At 35.3% G+C, this 22,523-nt stretch overlaps 2 protein-coding genes across 2 annotated transcripts in view; both read right to left on the bottom strand.

Annotated features, from left to right (window-relative positions):
• The window catches only part of LOC135071235 (uncharacterized), a 72,470-nt gene that overhangs the window by 10,945 nt on the left and 39,002 nt on the right, over positions 1-22,523 (bottom strand). The window lies entirely within an intron of this gene.
• On the bottom strand, positions 14,480-16,250 carry LOC135071547 (putative nuclease HARBI1). Its single transcript, XM_063965320.1, has 5 exons — positions 15,728-16,250; positions 15,376-15,657; positions 14,834-15,221; positions 14,620-14,753; positions 14,480-14,530 (listed from the first exon to the last, which is right to left on the bottom strand). The coding sequence occupies exons 1-4, from the start codon at positions 15,980-15,982 to the stop codon at positions 14,623-14,625; spliced, it is 1,056 nt and encodes a 351-aa protein (XP_063821390.1). The 5' UTR covers positions 15,983-16,250; the 3' UTR covers positions 14,480-14,530; positions 14,620-14,622.

Here is a 22,523-nt window from a genome sequence, read left to right as displayed (position 1 = left end):
TATTCATTATAAGATTCGTTAGCGTAAAATATTCGTAGTAGCTTGAGCTTTTTCGTTGATATTTCCATTGGTATTATTTAATCTTTAGGTATATCTAGAGTACCAGATTTTCCATCTAATTACTTAATTATGCCCAGTTTTTTAATCCGGAGTTAAAATAAGTAACCAATTGTCAAAATTTTACAAATACATCTTCAGCCTTGAAGGATTGCTAAGTATACCTACTTAGTCAAAATAAGTATTAAAATAATCTGATAAACTTACTAACGACGCGTCAACTATCTTAATTGTGAGTTCTGATGTACAGTAAACCGAAGCTATTTGTACATTTTTAACCCTTATGTCGTTGAGGTAAGGTCTAAAAGTGTGAACGTGTTTTGCAGCTGAATGTATGTGCCAATGGTATTGACGTGGTAGTTTGATTATAACAATAGTTAGTCGTTTCGTGTCAAGGTGTGGTCATGATATTATTATATTAAGTTCTTGAATTTACGCTTTATGTACCTATGAGTGGTTTTCATTACGAAAATGCATCTGTTATTTGAACTCCCCTGTAATTGAAGCAACTTAAAAAAAACTTTCCACCTTCTCTATCTTGAAATTAAATTCTACTTAATCAATGTGATGACACTGAAAGTAATTAAATCCACAAAAATAAGCGGTAAGTATCACTTTCCTCGAAAATTACGAAAATTCTTTTCGGTCGTTGCTTACATTTCGTGTAAATTCCGGATATTTTCTTCGGAGGTCTATTTCGATGCAAACAAAATCCAGAGAGAGTGAAAGAGAGCCTGGAGAGAAAACAACACTATCACAGCTACCACCTTACAGATTTTTTTATTTTTTTTTATCCACAACGAGGAAGCTCTTGGCCTGTATCTCGAAGAGAAGAATAGTGTTTTAAATCTTTATTATTTGTGGTGCATATTTTATTTTGCTGCCGTAATAAAGGTTGGCCTAATTTGCCCTTTAAAGATGTAACCAAAGTTACAGAATGACAGTTTTTCCACGTAATTTCGATGTCATATCATCCTTCCATCATCGATGTTTTCAGTAACGAGTGAAAGATAAGCATAAAGCCAAACTTCTCGAATTCGTTTCCAAGATAGACCCCCAGGATAAAATTCCCGCGGTGTCCTTATTGGCGGCCATTATTTAATCTACCCGCCGTTAGTTCACAACACCCTTCCACGCCCTGACCCAGTTCGCTAATTAATGTTGCTTACAATAACGTAAACTACCACTTAAACTGTTAACTATAGTGTTTTATTGCGACATTATACTTCTAGGCTGAGTGGCGCGGTGCATCGTTTTAAGATTTATAGGAGTCCCCGGTTTGACTCCCGGTGGGATTATTTTTTGGTTAAAATAAATAAACTACAGTTTTGGTTAGTGTACGGATGATAAAATGTTTTTCTGATAAGTTCGTAACATGTTGTCTATTAACACTAAACACCTGTTCTGATGATCTGATGACCTACCAGAATGTAGGTACCTATTTATTTCAATATTTAACAAAAATAAATTAAAAAATACCAGGAACAATGTAAATATTACTGAGACCATAATAAATAAAGTTACCTATTATTCCGTTAGCTCTACAAAAATACAAAATATTATTCTTACAAAATAAACTAAAAAACGTAACTTAATCTGTTAATGTCCCAGCAGCAGCGAAAAATATTTACTTACTCGTAAGAGGGATGAGGAAAATTAAGGTTGACAGCTGTCACTTAACTCACAACAAGATTAGAGTGGTTGTTTGCGTACAATTTTACGGATGAAATAAATTAGCTTTTAACTTACAGCTTAGAATTATATTTCAGCCAACTTGGCTGCTTTTAAAGCATATTGTTTTAATTTATTTAACTTTTCCAGGAAATTTGTAGTTACGAATCCTACCAGCGAACTTGAATTTTGATAATAAAATAAAATATAGAGTAGGTAAATTCGAAGGATATCTAAAATGAAACGAAATATCGGAGTAAGTAGTTCGAAAAAACAAAGAGATACCAAGTTATTGAAAACTGTGAATAACGTTAACCGTTTTACTATGATCTAAATTGATATTATGTATAATTATGAAAAGGCCGCAATGAAGCCCAATGATAGAGTTACATTGTTACGTTAATAATTGTTTTTTGAGACACTGTACTTTAAAAAGAAACAAGATTTTTTGAACTTGTCGAACGTTTTTGTAACTAAAATACAAAAAATCTATCAAGTGCACAGTTCAAATTTTTCGTAGTTCCAAAATGTGGTGGGCTGGAACTGTTCGTGTTGTGTATTGTTGTGATAATATTAGTGCCATTGTATGTTAATTCGTGACGCATAAAGATAAGCAAAGCAGCGGGAAAAACTAATCTTTTATGCTAAACTTCATAATCCATTCTGTCAACTTCCATTTTGGGTTTATCGTTTGATTAATTTTGGCCAACGTTGAAGTGATTTAGCTGCAATTTATTTTTCAATTTAGATAACATTAAGACGTCGTTTTTCAGAATCCAAGTGAATTGACTTCTTTGAACGGTAAATGTAATATTAAATAATTTGCAAATGGTCGGTGATTGATCACCCAATCGTGGCGCAGTATCAAGTACTAGTATTTTATTATTAAATTAAACATACTTATTATTGATCAGTTTCGTAAAGTGGCTATTTCTTTAATTGATATGTCAAGTCACACAATAAAATAAACAGATGATATTATCCGCATCTCTATTTTATGAAGAAGCTACGAGTTAGAGAAACATCTAGGTAATTCCTCAGTTAAACGACCGCTTTTTTTAACAGACCCAAAGTTTCTTGTTAAAACAATGATACTCGTAACAACCTGCCTAACAGCTCAATAATTGCCCACAACAAATATTGTAAACAAAACGTCCCCATAAAGTCTTATAAACAGCTGATTCTCACGCGTACAAGTGTCCACCGTATTAGATAGAGATCCAGTGGGTTTCCTGTATAGTAAAGAAAAAAGTAAAAACAGGTACCTCATAATTTTCTCTTCTTGAGGTCAAAAGTCATTTATAATCATGTTTTCTCACCCAGACGAGTAAATAAACCCAGAATTAAGCTCTAAGTATGTAGAACTTTTCTATACTAGAGTAATACGCAAACTGATTTGAAGGTACTTAAATATTAAAAGAGCTTGCGCTTGCACACAGCTTATCTAAGTAGGTATAGATAGAATGACCTATGATGGAACGATTTCGGAAAAAAATATAATTGGAAGCAGCTAAAAGCTCTCGTAAAAGTTTCTAAAAGGAAATTTTACTATCCGCGCGCGTAACTTAGCCATCAATGGTTATCTGCACAGGAGTTGCAGCGGTGGAAATGAGAAAACTTAAAGTCCCGTGTTCAAAAGAAATGACCCTACTGATTGCACTGGTTACTATGGTAACGTAATTCTAGTAGGGAAACGTGGAGTATCGCGAGATTGATCTGAACATCCGAATGTAATGGCCATAAGGCCGTGGGAACTTGGTAAACGGTTTATGGAGAAATGGTTTGTTTACTATGCACATCAGAATGCGGGGCTATGCGTGATATCAGACATTAAAGCGGCCATTTGGTGTTTATGGTTTTATTGTGGCCTCCACTAGTTTAAATTGATTTTCCGGGAATTAAAATCTTAGTATAGGTATTCACTTTGTTTCTTTTTGTTTCAATGTCATTGAAGTGTGTTTTGTTAAAGGTGATTCCAACTGAAGATTTTGTTACTGAATTCAGTGATGATCTTGATTGATCTGAGTGACAAACCCACCATCACCTTCACCGCCATCACCGTCCCAAACTCTACCTATAATTAATATTTTTCTTAAAACTCCTCAAAGTACAAAGTACACAGGATAAAACACAGGACAACCTTTTTGTGGCTCCAGAGATACAATTCAGTTCCATACATATTATTTGGAGTAGGTACGTTTTTTACGCAAATATCTTACTGCTGGTCGCTAACCTGACATCCTGCTGCTAAAATTTTAGCCAACATGTCCCATACCAGGTTCTGATAAGTGGAGCACGTGCTATACATAATGTAGGCACAGATTTAGCAAGACGCCAGACTGCGCCAACCTGCACATCTAAATTCAGAACCAGCTCCTAAGCTGTCACATGCTCAGCTGTCCGAAATATGTAACATTTAATAAGGCTCTCATTTGGAGGGTTCCGTACCCAAGGAGTGGGACAAATGAACCCTATATATAAGGCTTTGCTGCCCGTCCATTTGTCACAGGCCTGTATCTTTTGAACCGCTATTGCGGTTATAAAGTTCTAAGTTTACTAACTTGAAATAATAGAGTATGTAAAACTTTCTAGTGCAACACTATTGATAAATAATGTAAGTCTCTTAATCTTAATACATGATGTCTGTCTTCCAAAAACGATAGGAAAAAAATGGTAACTACTTAGGAACAGTCTTTCAACCGAAATACGTCCACTGTTGAACAAAGATCTAAACTCAAAGATCGACAGCGACCGATTCGCGCTACCCCCATCCAGATATTACAACTTTATAGAGGCTAAAATATTCTACGATAGCACGGAACCCGTTGTTAGCAACTCCCACTCACACTTAGCCGGTCTTTATTAAATCCTTGCGCCAAATTGGCAACAAATCGGGCACCTGCCAGGAGCAGGTGGTTTAATGTGTATCTCCGAGCTCTAAGCAGTTAAGCACCTTCTCCCAAGGTTGTAAAGTATGCCAATTTTGGAGGCTATAAAACCAAGATAAGAAAGCACGTTTTCAAAATTTAACTGCTTACTTAACTTGAGTGCACTATAGTTTATGAGCTGATGTTTATTTATTCAAGTATTGCGTCACTGCTACTGATTATTGGAACATTATTTTAAAAAATCTGTGTAACACAACGAATCTTAACGAATTAATTAGGCATAATTTGAAAATTATAAATAACTTGAAAAAATCGAACTGCCTAAGGCGGGAATTGAAGCCACGACCGTCCTTTAATTAGGCATGTCCAAATTGAGTTGACCAAATTTCGTCACAATTAAAAAAAAAAAAAAGTTAAACAACGTGACAAATATTTACATGTTACTCGTACAATAAAATGTGAAAACCAAATATGGATAAAGGCAGCATTGAAACAAAAAGAAGTATACAACCGTACAAGTGGGAAAAACAATGATAAACCGGATCTATTCCAATCCAATAAATCATCATCTAACTATTCCGATCGGATACCTCTTTAAATTAATCCGCAGGTTCTAATAATAGAATTTGGCACTCCATTGCACCATGCCAAAGATCTAGGCTTCAAAGATTTTCTTCGTTCTCAGAAATATTTTCGTGTTTTATTAATGTAGAGCTAAAGTCTGACACCTGCAGCGCAACTTAACGTTGCGAACTTTTATGGTTTCAAAAATGATTTTAAAGTTAAGTAATTTTTTTCATCTCATATCAAACCAATCAACGGGAAGATTTGGTTCTTATGGATAAGTAATTTGCGGATGTAGGTATATTATGTCAACGTGAAATTGTGAACTCTGTCAGTTTATAATATAACGCGTTAGATTGTAAACTAACAGTGGGTTAGGTTAGGTTAGATTGTAATTTAACTACGTCAGATTATAATCTGACGGAATTCACAATTTTACGGTGACATATACATGATTCTGTCTTTTGGCTGTCTATTTTATTATTTGGGTTCCAAGAAGGCTTTGCATTTTAGGCCCATCTCTAAACTCTGTTTGTCACCACACCATTTAGGACTAGCACTTTTTTAATTTGCAAAAGTAGTTGTCGCTTGCGGTAAACTCCGCCATTAATTTTGTCCTTGCTCTGCGGTTGTGCTGGAAGAGAAAATAACTTATTAAGTTGTTAATGTCGTTATTATTATCTAACAGACCGCAACAAGGCCACTGGGGCGTCTGAAAAAGAACCGTTGTTATCAATCTTTGGAGTTTAGAAAGGTATCAACGAAGTAATGTTTGTTTGTTTATCCAATTTTATTGTAGAGCACCGAAATTATTTGGGCATACAATACATACGTATGAACCTTTCTTTTAAAGGTTTTTTCTGTTTCTTATTATTATTTATAAACCAAGTTTCTAAGTTACAGTAACTCATTCAATTTAGACCAATAAATTAGCACTTTTGTTTTGTTTTCTTTTGCAAAATAGCTGTGTTAAAGTCAAAGTAAAAAGGTTGTACATATTAAACTTAATTCAAAATTAACAGCTCCAGGCTCCTTTCTCCTCGATGTATTTAGTCGGCAACGCTTTTGGATAATAATACGTCAAAGGACACATACCAGTGCGGATTATAGAATAACCGACTAATGTTATTCGTTACGACCCTCCTAAGAAGGATCAGACCACCTCGACTGTTTCTGTCTACGTTAAGGATGCTTTATTATTACGTGCTATGCATTTTTATCCCAATTTGCATACGAAAGCATATTTTGTATGATACTATTTTAGGCATGTGAATTCTAATGTTTTCAGACATAAAGTCTCTTAGAGTGGATCCCAGAAATGCAGCCATAGGGACAATGTTTACCACTGTCATAGTCTCTCGCCATAAGATTAACAGAGGTGTTGATTTGACAAGTCACATTACCTTACCTAACTTATGCAAGTACAGCATCTTACAGTAAAAAGTTTAGACTAAGAAAATTTCAACGTGAATAAGTTGGAGTTTGTTTACAAACTTAGCGTGGATATTTTTTCAGGTTTTCAGGAAAAATATTGCTAAGAATGGTATCGGAGGGAGCTACGAAGATCGGGTTCCTATCCAAACACCGCTCCCACTCGAACGTGCTCCTGTCAACTCTGGTTTGTTTTCGCGCGCTTTTTTCCGCACGCTAGTGATGTAGAGGTTACAGAGCCGTGGGTCCGTATTAGAGCTGTTGGTATTAAATCTGAGAGCAAACTTGGGCACAAACGCGTCATTATTATGTGAGCAGTAAAAGTGTTTCAGTTACTACTACTACTACTATAAGAATAAATAAGAAGAAAATTAAGTGATAAAGAGTCACAATGTGATATTTTATTCATGTTAAATGTGTTTAATTCATTTCAATAGAACCTCTAGATTTGTGCGCGCTAAGTTTTGAAAGTTTCTATTGGGTAGGTTAGCTTTGTGGATTTCACTACGCAATTTAAATTGCCATAAAATTACATAATATTATTGGATTAAAACCTTAAATGGTGTGAAAAAATCCTACATTGATAAAATAAAAAAATACAATCTGGAATATGATTGTAAACTTTTTTACAATAAGTGTAGAAATTAAAAAAAAAAGCTTCTCATTGGCCAGATGCAGAAGTTACAGTAACACCAATCTCAACAAATCTAGTGTTTCCCCAGTCACGTGACTGCACCGCGGTTGCTCGGGTCATTTCGTATTCGGATCGCGTGGGATATCTCGACGCATCCCGGGTGGAAACGCGGCAAGTAGCCATTATACTTTTGTGGATATGTAACACAAAACATTACTTTTTATTATCTGTGTTACGATAATATTTTGTGATAATTTTATTAGAACTTGTTTCTGTAAATAAATATCGATGATCGTAGAGTCAGGATTTTAATCCTACTAATACCTTATAAATAAATGTGAAAGTTTATTAGGATAGATGGATAATGGATATGTTTGTTACTCTTTCACGCAACAACTATTGAACGGATTTTGATGAAACTACATTATTTTTGTTTGTACATGTACATTGTACATCAGGATTATTTTACGTACACTTAATACGCTATAAATTCTTAAACTGAATTTCACACGGGCAAAGCCGCGGGCAAAAGCTAAAATGAAAGCACTTGCTGAAATTAGATGCAAAGATTTTCTCATTTAAACCATTTAAAAGTTAAAAGCTTTGCGAGAAGCCATGATGAGACGTTTTTTCAAAAAACACGAAGCTGGCAGCCACCGGTGTTCTTTTCGAAATTTAAAAAGGGCGAAGGAATTGGACCGTACAGCCTGGAGCCTGTAACCAGATAGGGGCAAAAAGTCTGTGGTTATGCAGTCGGGACTTGGGAATGAGGAGTGGCGAATTCCTAGTTTTCAAATCCTTCGTGATTTGTGAAAATAAATTCAACCCTATTAGTTATCATTAGTGCATAATTTTCATTGATTTTGACTGTGTGTCATGAGGTTCTTTTTTTTTAATGTAGTTAGTGATGAATGATAATAAGAGGTTGTTTTACTTGCAATAAGTAATACTAACCTCAATTGGTCAGTAAACAAACGTTTTCAATTCCCATACTCGTAGATCGTAGTTATTTCAATAATTCAATCATGTTTTAAAACATGGAGCTTTCTTGTTAATTTATAATGATTACTCGCTTTATTTATTCTGTAATTTATATTATTAAAATAATTTTGCTATATATGGCCGTAGCGGAATATAGAAAGCAGAAAGTATATGGAAAGTTATTGTGTACTTGGTTATCTTGCAGGTTTTATGGGATAGGTTATAATTATAAACTTCATAGGTTGTATAAAATGCATGATTCGATACGGAAAATTGTAGAGTTTTAAAGTATTGGAAATAGAAATAACTATATTCGACACAAAAAAACACAACGAAAAAAATAATAACAATTTGCTAATAGAACAGCTGTAGTGGGACCTAATAAGAGCTGAATGATGATCAAAAGTAATTTAGTTTATAAATAGACCAATTTTTAAAGAACTAAACAAAAGTTGCAAGGTAATCGCAACTTGCATGTAAACCTTCTATTTCTTACAATATGATTCAAATAAGGCTTGTAAGATTTTGACTTTGTTGAAGAATTTAAAGTAGGTTGATATATTATTTACCTTTTTATAAACATGAGTACTTACCTATCTACCAAGTAAATTCCTATCTGCCCAAAGTCGTCAGAGACAAAGGGAGCTTTGTAAGAAGCTGTTGTAGGTGTTATTCAGGTGTTACTAATCTATCAATGGATCAACTTGGATTATGGAACGTCCTTGAGTCGATAAAGATATCACTTCCTTGCTGATAGTTAATGGATTTTTCTTTCCGATCGATCGATCACGACACGAGTCACGATAAATGTTACGTCATTCAGCTTTAAATATTGAACTTGGGTGAATATGACGATAAATTAATCGTTTAAAAATATACTTAGGGCTGATTTTTAAGTCGTGGGACAACTTTTAACTGAAGTATAATTTTGACAGTGACAGTTTCAGTGGGAAATATGTCAAAATGACAAGTTTTTCTTCATATATCCGACGGTTGAAAACTCAGCCCTTACATCAGACTAATTTTTATTGTTTTTTTCAGCTAGTTGGTCAGCGAAACCATCTCATTGGTAGTGTTATTGTTATTTAGAACACTGCTTTATTTGAGAACTAGCGGCCGCCCGCGACTTCGTACGCGTGGATCCCGTTTTACCCCCTTCATCTATCTTACGCGGTTTAGATTTTTTCATACCAATGTTTTTTCCCGCTAACTCCCGTTTCCGTGGGAATTTTGCAATATCCTGTTGTAACTAAGCTTTGAGTTTACTAAGGTACCTGCATGCCAAATTTCAAGTGTTTAACTTAAGCAGTTTAGATTTTTCATACAAAAGGATTTTCCCGCTAATTCCCGTGCCCGTGGGAATTCCTAAGTATCCTATAACCTGCCCAGGAGTACGAAGAATAATTGTACCAAGTTTCGTTAAAATCCGTCAAGTAGTTTTTGTTTCTATAAGGAACATACAGACAGACAGACAGACAGACAGACAGACAAAAATTTTATTGATTGCATTTTTGGCATCAGTATCGATCACTAATCACCCTCTGACAGTTATTTTGAAAATATATTTCATGTACAGAATTGACCTCTCTACAGATTTATTATAAGTATAGAAGATAATAACAGCTTTATTATTCTCAAATATATAAATTAACGATTTCTCTTTAAACTACCAGTTTCGAATTGGAGAACCTACGCATTACTATAAATTGTAGATGATAAAAATACTTATTTATGTTACGTCAGACTTTTTGCAATTTATTTGCTTACGTAAGATGCAATAAGATTACAATTACAATACCCTATTCTCTCTTACCCATTGAGAGTGCCGTTTATTTTAAACGTAATAATTGGTTATAATAATTTTTAACTCAGGTCCTAGCCTGGTAGGCATGTACTACAAATCTATCCACGTATATTCGTGCATTCTCAGCTCAGGAATGCATTATACATATAAGAATCGATAGTAAAAAGGAAAAATGGGTATACAACTATAAGACAAACCCGATTAAATACTTACTAGTAAGCACAATACGTATGCCAATTAAAAAAAGTATTGCGGTACCACCTGTAACACCCTGTAATTATTACAAAAAATAAATTAATGAATTGCCTCAGTAAGAAATAATCATTATCAGTGTCGATTGCACAATATCGATTAATTGGCATCGGAAACGCTTCGAGATCTCGGGTTAATCGTTATGAGCACAATCGCGAGTTCTTTACACTATTCATGTCTAATTACTTGCACCGCATTAGGCGGTAGGAATGTATTATGGCTTGCTTGATTGCCAGCCCACGCGATCGTAATGTCATCTTTTCTATAAGTGTTTCAGGTCCCTTCCTTATTCTTCTCATCACTTGCTTAATGTTTGTCTCGAATCGCCGAAAAAATCACGAGACATCTAAAGGTGTATTACAAGCAAAATTAGGAGTTCGATTTTTCAATGAGGTTATTATAGCTATGAGGGGGCAAAATTTCATGATTTGTACCACACAAGCACAAAATTTTTGATTTTGATTTTTAAAGTCCGTTAGGTTATTGGTCTAGGTTAAAAGCCTCAATTTATACCTACTTGGAATCAGTAAAGCTTCATCCTGTATTACGAACATTAGACATTAACCGTCGAAACACCGAAAGTAACCAATTCTTTTTTACTTACGTCCCTATATTAGATTGTCTAGCTAGAGCCACCAAACTGTTGTTTATAGTGATGTTGGCAACGGTTAAATTGATATTGCGTTAAAATGTATTAATACGGAAGATGGTAATTCTATTCTCTACGATACCGGTTGCTTCCTGCTCGCTCGATTCGTATGCGGCGGCCGTGCGCGGAGCATTACACTCCCCGGTTATGTTTATTTAAAATTCGAGGAAGAATAAGCACAAAGGCAGAAATTGTGCCAAGAAATAACGAGTAATTTCTCCATTGTTAGCAGGATAAAGAAAAAAAAAACTTTTCATGCCTGGAAAAATTGAAAATGTAGCGTCTACTTAGCTGACAAGTCACGATTTGTACCGATACATTTTCGTAAGAATAAAAGAATCTTGTTTTACGGATTTCAAACATAGATAGGTAGGTACTCGTATCACCCAAGTTGCCATGGCATTCTCTTAGATTTTCTTGATTATTGAAACAAATCTACCACAAAAAATATGATTCTACGAGCCCTATCCTACGTATAGCTGAACAAAAAGTGATTAATAAAAGAGACATGGTTAATTCCAAATCCTCGTGTCTTCAGAATTCAATTGGCGATTGACAAAACGCCAACTCACCCTGTATCAATCAGCTGGCGGAACTCCCGCGCATCACCGACCTCTCACTTCGTGGTCGTGACTTGTCAAATCTGAGGCTACTTTTAGCTCAATATTTTGACAGATTCGCGCTCAGTCATCAATCAGGGCTACCTTATTTGCGGATGCGCCTATTTGGCATGCGCAAAATTAACTTTGAAATCTAATAATTTGGATCAGGTCAGGGCAAAGAAGTTATTAAATGTTTCATTAAAAGGTCCTATCATAAAATGTGCCCGATAAGAATAGTTACCTAGCACCTGACAAATGGAAATACCATTAAGTCAATCACAATCTATTAATTTTAGTGCGCTATCGATTTCATATTCAATTTTCTGTAAACTCAACTTTTTTCAAGAATTACATAATTAAATAATTTGATAATTAATTAATCTGGTTGTAATTTCATCACAATTTTACTAATGATGTGTGATGTTAAAATGCAATGTCATTGTTTCCCGTTTAATAATAATGACTGTATAAAGGTAATCGATTTTAAGCCTGATCAATCTTGTTTGTTCATTGTAAGTGCTAAGCGACCGAAAAATTGCCAATGAAACTGAAACCAAAAATGATCAGCCATTGTGCTGTTACTTAAGATGCTGAACAAAAACCAGACGCCGAGTTCAAGCGTGATCTTCATAGACAAAGCCTCTTTGTCACAGATTCATTACCCAACGCTTTTTACCGACAAAGGCTGCAGGCGTGATCTGTCTTTGCCTAACGCTAAGTGGAATCAAAAAACAATAAGAAACTGAACAGCGTCTAGTCTAGCGGTCTTATTCATAATAAAATGCTAATATAGGTTTAAAACCTACATTAGCTAAAACGTTTGATAGGCTTAAAACACTCTTATAAACCTCTGATAAAAAACGTTATTCATAATCGTTTATAAACCTTTGATAGCTAAAACAGAGTTTAATATTTTCTTTCCACAGACTATACAAAAAGAATGAACGAAAACAGCTTTTTTGGTGATTTAACTTGATGGACCATGTAAAATCATAGACAAATCGCAGAAAAAAAAAACAAAAAATTGGCAGCTGTGACGTTTTACTTACTGACATTGACATTTGGCACGAAAATTTAATAAAGTTTTCGGTTTTTTCGATCAACTCCCAAGTTTTATCAAACTTTTATAAAACTTGGGATTGTATGTTCTGGATTCTGTACCTCTTACCCTGTACTCTGCAATAAGCTCTTACGACGACCCGGCTAGTTACATCGGATACTAATTATGTCCATGACGAAGGAGAACAGACCGCCTAAAAGGCAACGATCAGAAAACTGGTTGGAGGAAGATAAGGTAGTACTTATTTTTAGCCTGATAAAGTGCCTACTAATTTTTGTAGCATGGTTTTATTTATGTTTGACGCCTAGTGTTTGCTTTTCAGTATTTGCTGAAAGAGTTGGTGAAAGAAAGAGTAAATGCAATCGAAAATAAAAATACAGACACTAACACGAATAAACGGAAGGTTGCGGCTTGGGCTGATTTACAAACAACGTTGGTACATCTTTTGATTTCTGCCTTCAATATAAAATTTTGCCTTTACCTGTAATTCAAAATCCTGTCATTTCTTTTTCAGGTTTAATTCAATGTGCGCTGGTATGAACCGCTCCATTACCCAGTTAAAATCGCAATGGAGCCTCATAAAAATCAGTGCGAAGAAAGACAAGACCATTGCTAGGCAGGCTCAAATTAAAACTGGCGGTGGTCCACCATTATCAGTGCCTGACGATAGGGCTGATGATATAGCATCTTGGTTGCCCAATGAATTTGTAGTCGATGTTAACAGATTTGACTCGGACTCAAATAAAAGTGAATTAATTAACATTCAAGAGGAGGAATCAACTCAAAATACGCAAGATCAGGAATTGATAAATAATGAAGAAATCCAATATGAATTGGTGGTACTTGATGAAGAAATAGAAGATACACATGCTTGTACTACTAGAGGCATATTGGAAGATAAAGAAAATAAAAAAGTAGAGGCAAAAGAAAATAAAGCAAAACCTAATTTTAAAGCACCAGCAATCAAAAAAAAAAGGAAACTGTTAAACAAAGAAGGCTTAATTGATTTAAGCAAAGTTAGGATTTCCGAAATTGCAGAAACAGAATCAAAATGCCGGATTGAACTGCATGAAGTTCAAATGGAAAACGAACGGAAGAAAGGGAGAAACTTGGATCTTGAGCATCAATTATTACAGGAAAAACTTAAATATTACACTCACATTAATAAAGAATAATAAGTCTTTTGATGTTAAAGTTTTTCAAGTACTAACAGATTCTAAATAATAAGTTAGTTCCTCCCTTACTTCTGTTTGTTTTTAATTTGTATTTTATGCAGTTCCAATCCGCATTTTGATTGTGTTTCTGCAATATATTTAGACGGCTATGAATATGTTTACTAGTCATAACTTAATAAGAGTTTGAGATTACTATTAACTAGCTGTTGCCCACGACTCCGCCTGCGTAGACTACTATTTCTGTAACCTACAGGATCTGTGCATTTTTCCAGGATAAAAAGAAGCCTATATGTTATTCGAGACTATATAATCTATCTGTTTTAGCAATTTATTTGTTTATAAGAATTGAACTGTGATTTTTAGTAAGTAAGTTTAATAATTGTACTTAAATTAGTGATATAAAGTAAATACACATATGCCTAGTCACAAACATTCGCCTTTATAATAATAGTGTAAATTATGGTTATTTTGTTTTAAATGTAGAAGGTTGATAACCTCCGAATAGAAACGTTTATACTTAAGCAATTTCTTTGTTTTAAAGAATTGAACTGTGATTTTTAATAAGTAAGTTTGTTGAAACTAATTGTACTTAAATTAGTGATATAAAGTAATTTGTTTTGAATTTTTGCAGAATAATTGCTTTTTTAAAGAGAACTACAGGTTTTGTTTTTGTGATAGTAACAAATTGGACTGAAAATTGAAATACAGGTATTTTTCAATCAAATATTCTTTTTATTTTCATTAAGATGCCAGGAACAGTATCTGAAAAATTAAAATACAACATTTTCATGAACTCAAATGACATTACATAAAAGTAAATCGTTGGAATTTATCAAAATGTATTTTAGTACCATTCAAAAATGTTGATTTATAAAATTTTGTAGTATCAACTGCGACCTACGCCTCAACAATGAAGGTCGGTTGTCGTGAACACTGTTCTCCGTCGAAAGTTGCGGAGTTACAGGGACCTGCTCCATATGTTGTTCTGAAAAATATTATGAATTTGTCAACATTTTGTCATAAAGATTTGTATTCCTTATGTACAGTCAAATTGATAACATTTACCTAACAATGTGTCATTCATATCAATGGCTATATTATGTAATACAGCCAATGCTATGATCACAGCTTTTCCATTTTGGAGGCTTACTGGTAAGCCATGGAGTAGGCATTGGAACCGCTGCTTCCACACCCCAAAACACCTTTCAACAGTGTTCCTAGTTGAGATGTGAGCATTATTGTATGCTTCTTCTTCTGGACGACTAGGCCTTAAAATAGGTGTAAATAGATATGGCAGAAGAGGGTAGCCCGAATCGCCAATAAGGCGTCCTCTAAACTGCCTATCCTCAAATCGTTGTTTTATATTGCTCTCCATAAAAATTCGACTGTCATGTGTACTGCCTCGCCATCTAGCCACTATATCCATTATTTTGAGGTCAGCATCACAGACAACCTAAAATAAAAAAAACAGTATCCTGTAGGTAATCCATCCAATAATATAGTGTTGAATGTTGCTAAAATTTAGATCATACAAAGTAAAAATTATAGACATTATTAAAACAAATCTTTCTCTGTTGTAAACTGTATAAAATCAAAATATATTTTACCTGAACATTCAGGGAATAATAGCCTTTTCTATTAATATAGTACTGGGCCATGTCACCTCCGGTTTTTTTAATTTTAATGTGGGTGCAATCTATGGCTCCTATCACCCCAGGAAAATTTTTAATTGCTCTAAATTTGGCACTAATTCTTTCCTGCTCTCCTATAGTGATAGGCATTTTGATGAAGGAATTTGCCTTATTCGCGATTGCATGCGCGACTCTGGCGCATATCCGGCTCACTGTCGGCTGACTTAGGCCATGGAGGTCACCAGCATCATCTTGTACCTGAAAATGTATGAAAATAATTATAGCAGCCACGACAAAGGGATAAAATAAAACACTTTTTTGTGCTTACCTCACGACGTCCCCAACATCTTATGGCCACTAAAACTTGCAGTTCAGGACACGTGCCACCACCTCTAGCGCTCTGAACCAGATCATCTTCCACCAAATCTATGATGGTGCGCACTGTGTCCTTATTGAACCTATATTTTATTTTAAAATTTAGGTCCCGCAAATCGAATGGGTTGCTTCGTTGGCGGTAGAGCTTTCTACGTCGCGCTGGGTCGGCATTATTGGCTAAATGCACAATTGCATTTATAGCATTCATTTTCACAAGCAAGGATCACAGCAAGGATATTTTGAATAAATAAACCAACGAAGTGACATTCATATGAAATGACATTTATAAAAGTTAGGTTAAAATAGGTTTATTAGAGCTTTAAACAAGGCCCGAGCTCTCGATAACTTATCACACAGTTATAAGAGGATTTTAGCGCTAAATGACGATTATGAATAACAATTTTTATCAAACGTTTTATAAACCTCTAATAAGCATTTGATAAAATGTGAAAAATGATTATGAATAAGACCGTAGATCTTTACGATAACCGTAGACTTATCCATTCAAGTAGAAATGGGGAAAAAAGTCTAATCTCCCAGTGAAAGTCAAGTAAGACGTACAGCCGCTGGTATTTTCACTGCCATTATATTATAGGCATATGCATTAGGCCCATGTTGTGCTGAACGTTAAGTAGCGGTAATTAAATCGCAAGTCGTTTTACATATCTCAGACTTTTGACTTCATTTCATTTAACTCTACGTTTAGATGCCGATTAATGGAAAATTATTTTAATACTTTCAGTGATTTTAAGATGATCACTTCACAAATAAGTAAGCATTTAATGCCTTTTTCTACCAAACTCACTTCAAGGTGAGGTCATGCTATCCTCCATAAGCGGAGCGGAACTCTGCTCTACCTTATCCACTGAAGGCTGAAAAAATAAATGCAGACGAGACGTTTAAGTGGTTTAAGTAACGGAATTAGAACAATCAAGATCAAGTTTTGCATTGTTATACAAATAGTTTGTCGCTCATAGTCGTCTGGCGCGTTGCGTTGTTGCGCGTGCGGCGAGCCTACCCCGTACTAAGATATTGGTTTTTTGCAATAATTACCTGTGAGCCGCGTGCATAGCAACTTGTAATTATTTACGGCGTGTCAGACTGACGATAGTATACTACAAGTACAACCGCCGCATGTGGGAATCAAACTGGTACTTACTTTTCTTAGCTTGGTACACGGGCATACAAGACTTTCCCTGATTTTATCAGTATATTCCAAATGTTTTTCAAAGATCTAATACTTTCTTTAAGAGAGCCATAAAAGCTTTTAAGTCATTATTACATGTTTAGTTTGCCTTATTGACTAAGAATTTCTTAATAGATACCTAGAGGATGCAGGCCTACCTCTAGGTGGACCGACGATCTGGTGAAGGTCGCGGGAAGTATCTAGATCCGGACAGCGCAGGTGTTTGTAGAAATCCGTGGGTGAGGCAAATTTCATTGCTGGGCAATGAAATTTGTCCAGCAATGAAAGCAGCAGCAGTGGATTTCATTCTGAATTCCACCAATTTACTGGTAGGATTATGAGTAAGTACTGGTTTAAGTTGTACATTATGTGTCTTGGAAGCCGGGTAAACCACTAGACCTCCCACCTTACATTGTAGTGGTTCTAACCTTATCCCACGCAGGCCTAGACGGGTGGTTAGCCCAGTTAGACTCGTATTCTATGCTAAAATCCAGCATCAAGAACCTACAGATTCCCAGCGTATAGCAACGTATAATGTCTCTATTGATCTTGTCGCATTATACACGAAGCTAGATGCACGCGAGAGCAATTTATTGCAGATGCGATCAATTATCATTTTCTAATACAACGCTTAGCCATGTGACGTTACAGCATAGAAATAAAAGCCAGCATTATTCAACGAAAATATAAAATAAGCTAATTAACGCTTTTCAAAAATAACAACCTGTAACCAATTTTCAGACGGCTATCAATAGTTTTGTTGATATTATGAGGAGTAGGTATTGATCACTGCCTGTATTGTGATGGTGGAAACTCTACTCTCTTAAAGCAAGATATAGACATAGAATTGTAGATAGAGCTGATGGTAAACTTCAGCAATGAGGGTTTCCGCGTATGAAAAATCCACTAGATGGCAAGACGTAGATATGAGGTCTAACTGCTACGTGATTGGTGAATTTTGACGTATCTGTCAATGTCATGTCAAAAATAACCAATCATGCAGCATTTAGACCTCACGTCTACGTATTGCCATCTAGCAGATTTTTCATACGCAAAAACCCTCATTGCTAAGCAAATAGGTATGAGTTCATAAAGAAAAAGAAGATATCACTGAGGATGTAATAGATTATGAATATAGCTATTTGTATGCCATAGTCGAACATGAAATTGAAAGCATTAAGGAACTATGCGTACTGCCTACCCATATTAAAGCTACCCGATGGAAGATCCCTTCTACCTAATTTGACAATGAGTAGACTGTTATCTACAGACTACAACTATGCTTCCATTTCTGCACCGTTAATGCCTGCTAATGCCTCCGATCCTGCTCGCATAATACACAATACCCTGAAAGATTGCATACATAATGCAGGCCTTATTTGTCTCACTACCACCGCCATTGCCTTTCATGTATACCATAATATCATATCATCTAGAGTTAGGACCATATTGCTTATCAGATGAGGACATGGAACGGCTAATGATATGCGAATATTCTTACAAACATCTTGTATTGTTACATAATCAAGGAGGATCTTGCTTACATAATTTTCGTTGATGGTTTTCTTACCGATTTTAGTAGCAGGACCGAATTCACTACATATTTTTGGGCCGTTTTTTTGTCTCATTTTGATCGTAGTTTGTTTTTTTAAACATTTACTATTATGACATTATGCGATATCTCTCGACAAAAAGTTTAAAGCTGAGTTGCAACATCTAACGCAGTTAACGCACCTTACCACTGTACACAGAAAAAGCAATAAATAAATTCTATTCTATTCTATTCACCGGTTATTGTTTTAAAGTAAGTTGGTGAAATTCAGCCTGAGACAGTACCCCAACTCAACTGAAAATTTCAACTCTCACGTTTATGAGATACATTTGTTGACAGACACAAATGGACAGCGCAGTCTTAGTAATAGGGCCCCGTTTTTACCCTTTAGGTTCGTTACGTAGCCATTAAAATTACATGTCCTACTCCATACTCTATGGTTTTTATGATGGAAAATCTTCAACTCCAACCTCATTAAACCAAAAATGAAGCAAACGACGGAAACTTATATTCCGCTTTCACATTGCGTATCAGATGCGCCCATCAGATTGCGGCCATAATATCTTAGACTACCGGAGCGCGACCAGTTGGCCAACCCTGCTGATATGAACCCTTACAAAACTTAATTTATATGCGTATAAGTTAATTGGCATCTTAATTAATTTATTACTCTGTTTTATGAAATACAAACAACCGTGTTCATGGCGTTTGAAAAGACGGTAGGTATACTCAGTTATTTTCGTTTACTTATTTGTTACATGTTGTTACTTATTAGATTTTTGTCAGTTGACTGAAAAATATACTCTACCAATGACCAATGACTGGTAGATACAGTCTCAGATCCTCTTTTAATTAAAAAAAGTTAAAAAATGCAGACGATAGAAAGAGTTTCAATGTTTTCTCTCTCTTCTACATATTTACGGAGTAGTGGCACCGCAGAATACCCGCAACATGAATTCTGTATAGGCCAGCACCGCACTCTGCCGCGAGATTTACTGCTGGCGCCAACGTACTAACATGTCTTACATTTTTAAACTTACGTGATTGAAATGGTTTAAGGCTTGGTATTTCTGCTAAAGTAGGTATTTCGCGCTGTCAAAATCTGCGCGCGCAATACTTCGCCGAAGACAGCGCGCCAAAGAGCTCTCGCGGCTACACAGTATAGAAATACGCAGTTTAGAAATACGCAGTTGGTTAGGTTAGGTTGACTTCCTTCCGTTCAAGCGTCACACTCATAGCACTTTCTAATACAAATCATATCCAAGTGATACAAATTAAAACAACTTTCAAAATTTTTGGGAATATATTTTAGAATCGAATAAATTTAGAATATAACTGCCAAAGTAAACACGGTTCAAAGAGGCGTGGCGTCACCCGACCTTCCGGGAGTTCCGCGCCGGCTAAATTCTGCTTCTTTTTGTTTATTAATAAATAAAAATATCATACCAAAATTGCATACATATTGGTTTGTATTGGTCTGGGTGTTTTCTTTCCATAATTTATGTATAACGTATGTACGGGGCTCTGTATCGAAAATCACTATGAGCAATGAGCATCACACACGGTTACCTGGAGTGCATTACCGCAGCAATTTTTTTATAAATGTTGTGCTTTATAGAGTCGAGAGTATAGCAGATAATTAGTCCACCGTGACCAGAAATGGCAATGCCAGATTTTGTATGGAGAGTGGCGTCTTTTTTTTTTTCGCGCGGCCATCGATGAAACTTTGTTTTTTGATTACAAAATAGTGTAATAAACCAAACTTACTATGGCATGTATACCTCTAAACTCAGTCTGAACTGAGTTACGAGCATTAGAAGTTTGATGATTTTCATACTAGATTTGCTTTTTGTGCGCAAGTTTTGTAAGAAATTGCAACAAAATATTGCGCTATTTTTTATTGCACTGATTCTGCTCCATACTGATGTCTGGAGCCTTTAATGGATGGTATTGTTTGTTTACACATACAATCTCACTAGTTTGTTGCAATTTCTTACAAAACTTTGCGCGCAAAAAGCAAATCTAGTATGAAAATTATCAAACTTCTAATGCTCGTAACTCAGTTCAGACTGAGTTTAGAGGTATACATGTCATAGTAAGTTTGATTTATTACACTATTTTGTAATCAAAAAACAAAGTTTGGTCGATGGCCGCGCGAAAAAAAAAGACGCCAATTTCCGGCATTGTCTTTTGTCCACTAATAGCAAAATTCGTTCAAATTATAGTTTTAAAGTTATTAGGAAAAAACAGATTTTGCTGGGGTAACGTTTCAAACATTACCCTGGAAATTTTTTTTTTAAAGTCGTTCTATCGCAGAACCAAATACATGGATAGATAGCTCTTGTTGCGTAGTAATTTGTCCACGAATAGCAAAATTTGTTCGTGTTCCGGTTCTCAAGTTATTTAGAATTTTGCTGGGGTAATGTTTTGTGATGTCCCAGATCTCGTAAATGACTCAACGCAGAAGTTTGAAAAAAATACCAATGATAGACCTTGATATGTCCAAATTAGTTCAAACATTAGTCATTGATTTGAATGATAAACACCAGTGTAATTAAAAGATTTCGAAATTCAGATAAAACGGATTTGTGAGTAAACCAGTACTCTTACAATCGAATAAAAAGGTGTTGCATGTACCCTTGGTACACCTTTATAACCACAGTAAGTAAATATAAATGATGTGGCTTTGCGCAAAAGAGAGATTTCAAGAAATCTAATTTATTTTAACAGTCTTACTTTCGTGGCCGAATACGCGATTCCCTTATAACAAGGGAACATGGCATACAATGGACAAATTAAAATGTTCCTTGAATAAGCTATCCTGTTAATTTCAGCTTATTACTTATAAGCATACGACTTATAAGAAAGTTATCGAACTGCAAAAAAATATCAGGAATTCTTCTATAAGCCGACCAAATTATAAAGGTTACAAAAAAGCGACCGTTCCATACATCAACTCCAGTTTTAAATCCGTTGACATCTGCTGCATCTGCCATCTTTTTGGTTAGAATATTCTTCCATCTTGCAGCGTAGACCTTTAGCTACAGACCTTAGACAGTATTTTTGTGAAAATTCTTACGGATGGTGGAGGAAGGGACGCTCTAGACACTCAAGTCTACAAGGAGTCACATCAACTCCAGTTTTAAATCCGTTGACATCTGCTGCATCTGCCATCTTTTTGGCTAGAAGATTCTTCTATCTCGCAGCTTAGACCTTTAGCTACAGACCTTAGACAGTATTTTTGAAACATTCTTACGCATGGTGGAGGAAGGGACGCTCTAGAGACTCAAGTCTACAAGGAGTCATATGAACTCCAGTTTTAAATCCGTTGACATCTGCTGCATCTGGCATCTTTTTGGCTAGAAGATTCTTCTATCTTACAGCTTAGACCTTTAGCTACAGACCTAAGACAGTATTTTTTATTATTTATTTGTGTCAGTGTGCTCTTCTAAAGAGTGTAAGACGATTGTATGTAGGTACTATTAAAATGAAATTTTATCTCATTGGTTTTGTCTCATATTTGAGTACTATGTATCATGAGTAGAGTCTTCGTTTAAAAGGATGCGAACGATTTAAATTTCAATAGGTAGACAAAATTGATAATTCTTAATTATCAAAAATTTAAGCTTTCTCCAGTAACACTGGAGAAAGCTTAAATTTAAGCACACAGTAACGCTCCTCACGTAGTAAACCACTTTTCGTTACCCCGCGATATCGTAAAAATTATACTCGTAACTCATTCGTGTATCGTTCCACTAACGTTTACAATAAAAACTTCACAGAAATTGATTTGTTTAATGTAACATTATCAAAGCTCAAATCCGTCCTTTTTAATAGTTTGGCTAGTGAATAGCTTTCCAATCTGTCACTATCTTTGTGTTCCTTATTCATTTTTCTGTTTTATTTTATTTTGTTTCCGACTGACGGCATGTCGGACCTATATCTACATATATTTCAGTTGCAAAAAGTAACTATTACAACTACATAAGATTCCATAGTGGTTGGCTCGAT

The sequence above is a fragment of the Ostrinia nubilalis genome, chromosome 4 (assembly GCF_963855985.1).
Source record: "Ostrinia nubilalis chromosome 4, ilOstNubi1.1, whole genome shotgun sequence".
NCBI lineage: Eukaryota > Metazoa > Arthropoda > Insecta > Lepidoptera > Crambidae > Ostrinia > Ostrinia nubilalis.
This window is presented reverse-complemented; position numbering and strand designations above follow the sequence as displayed.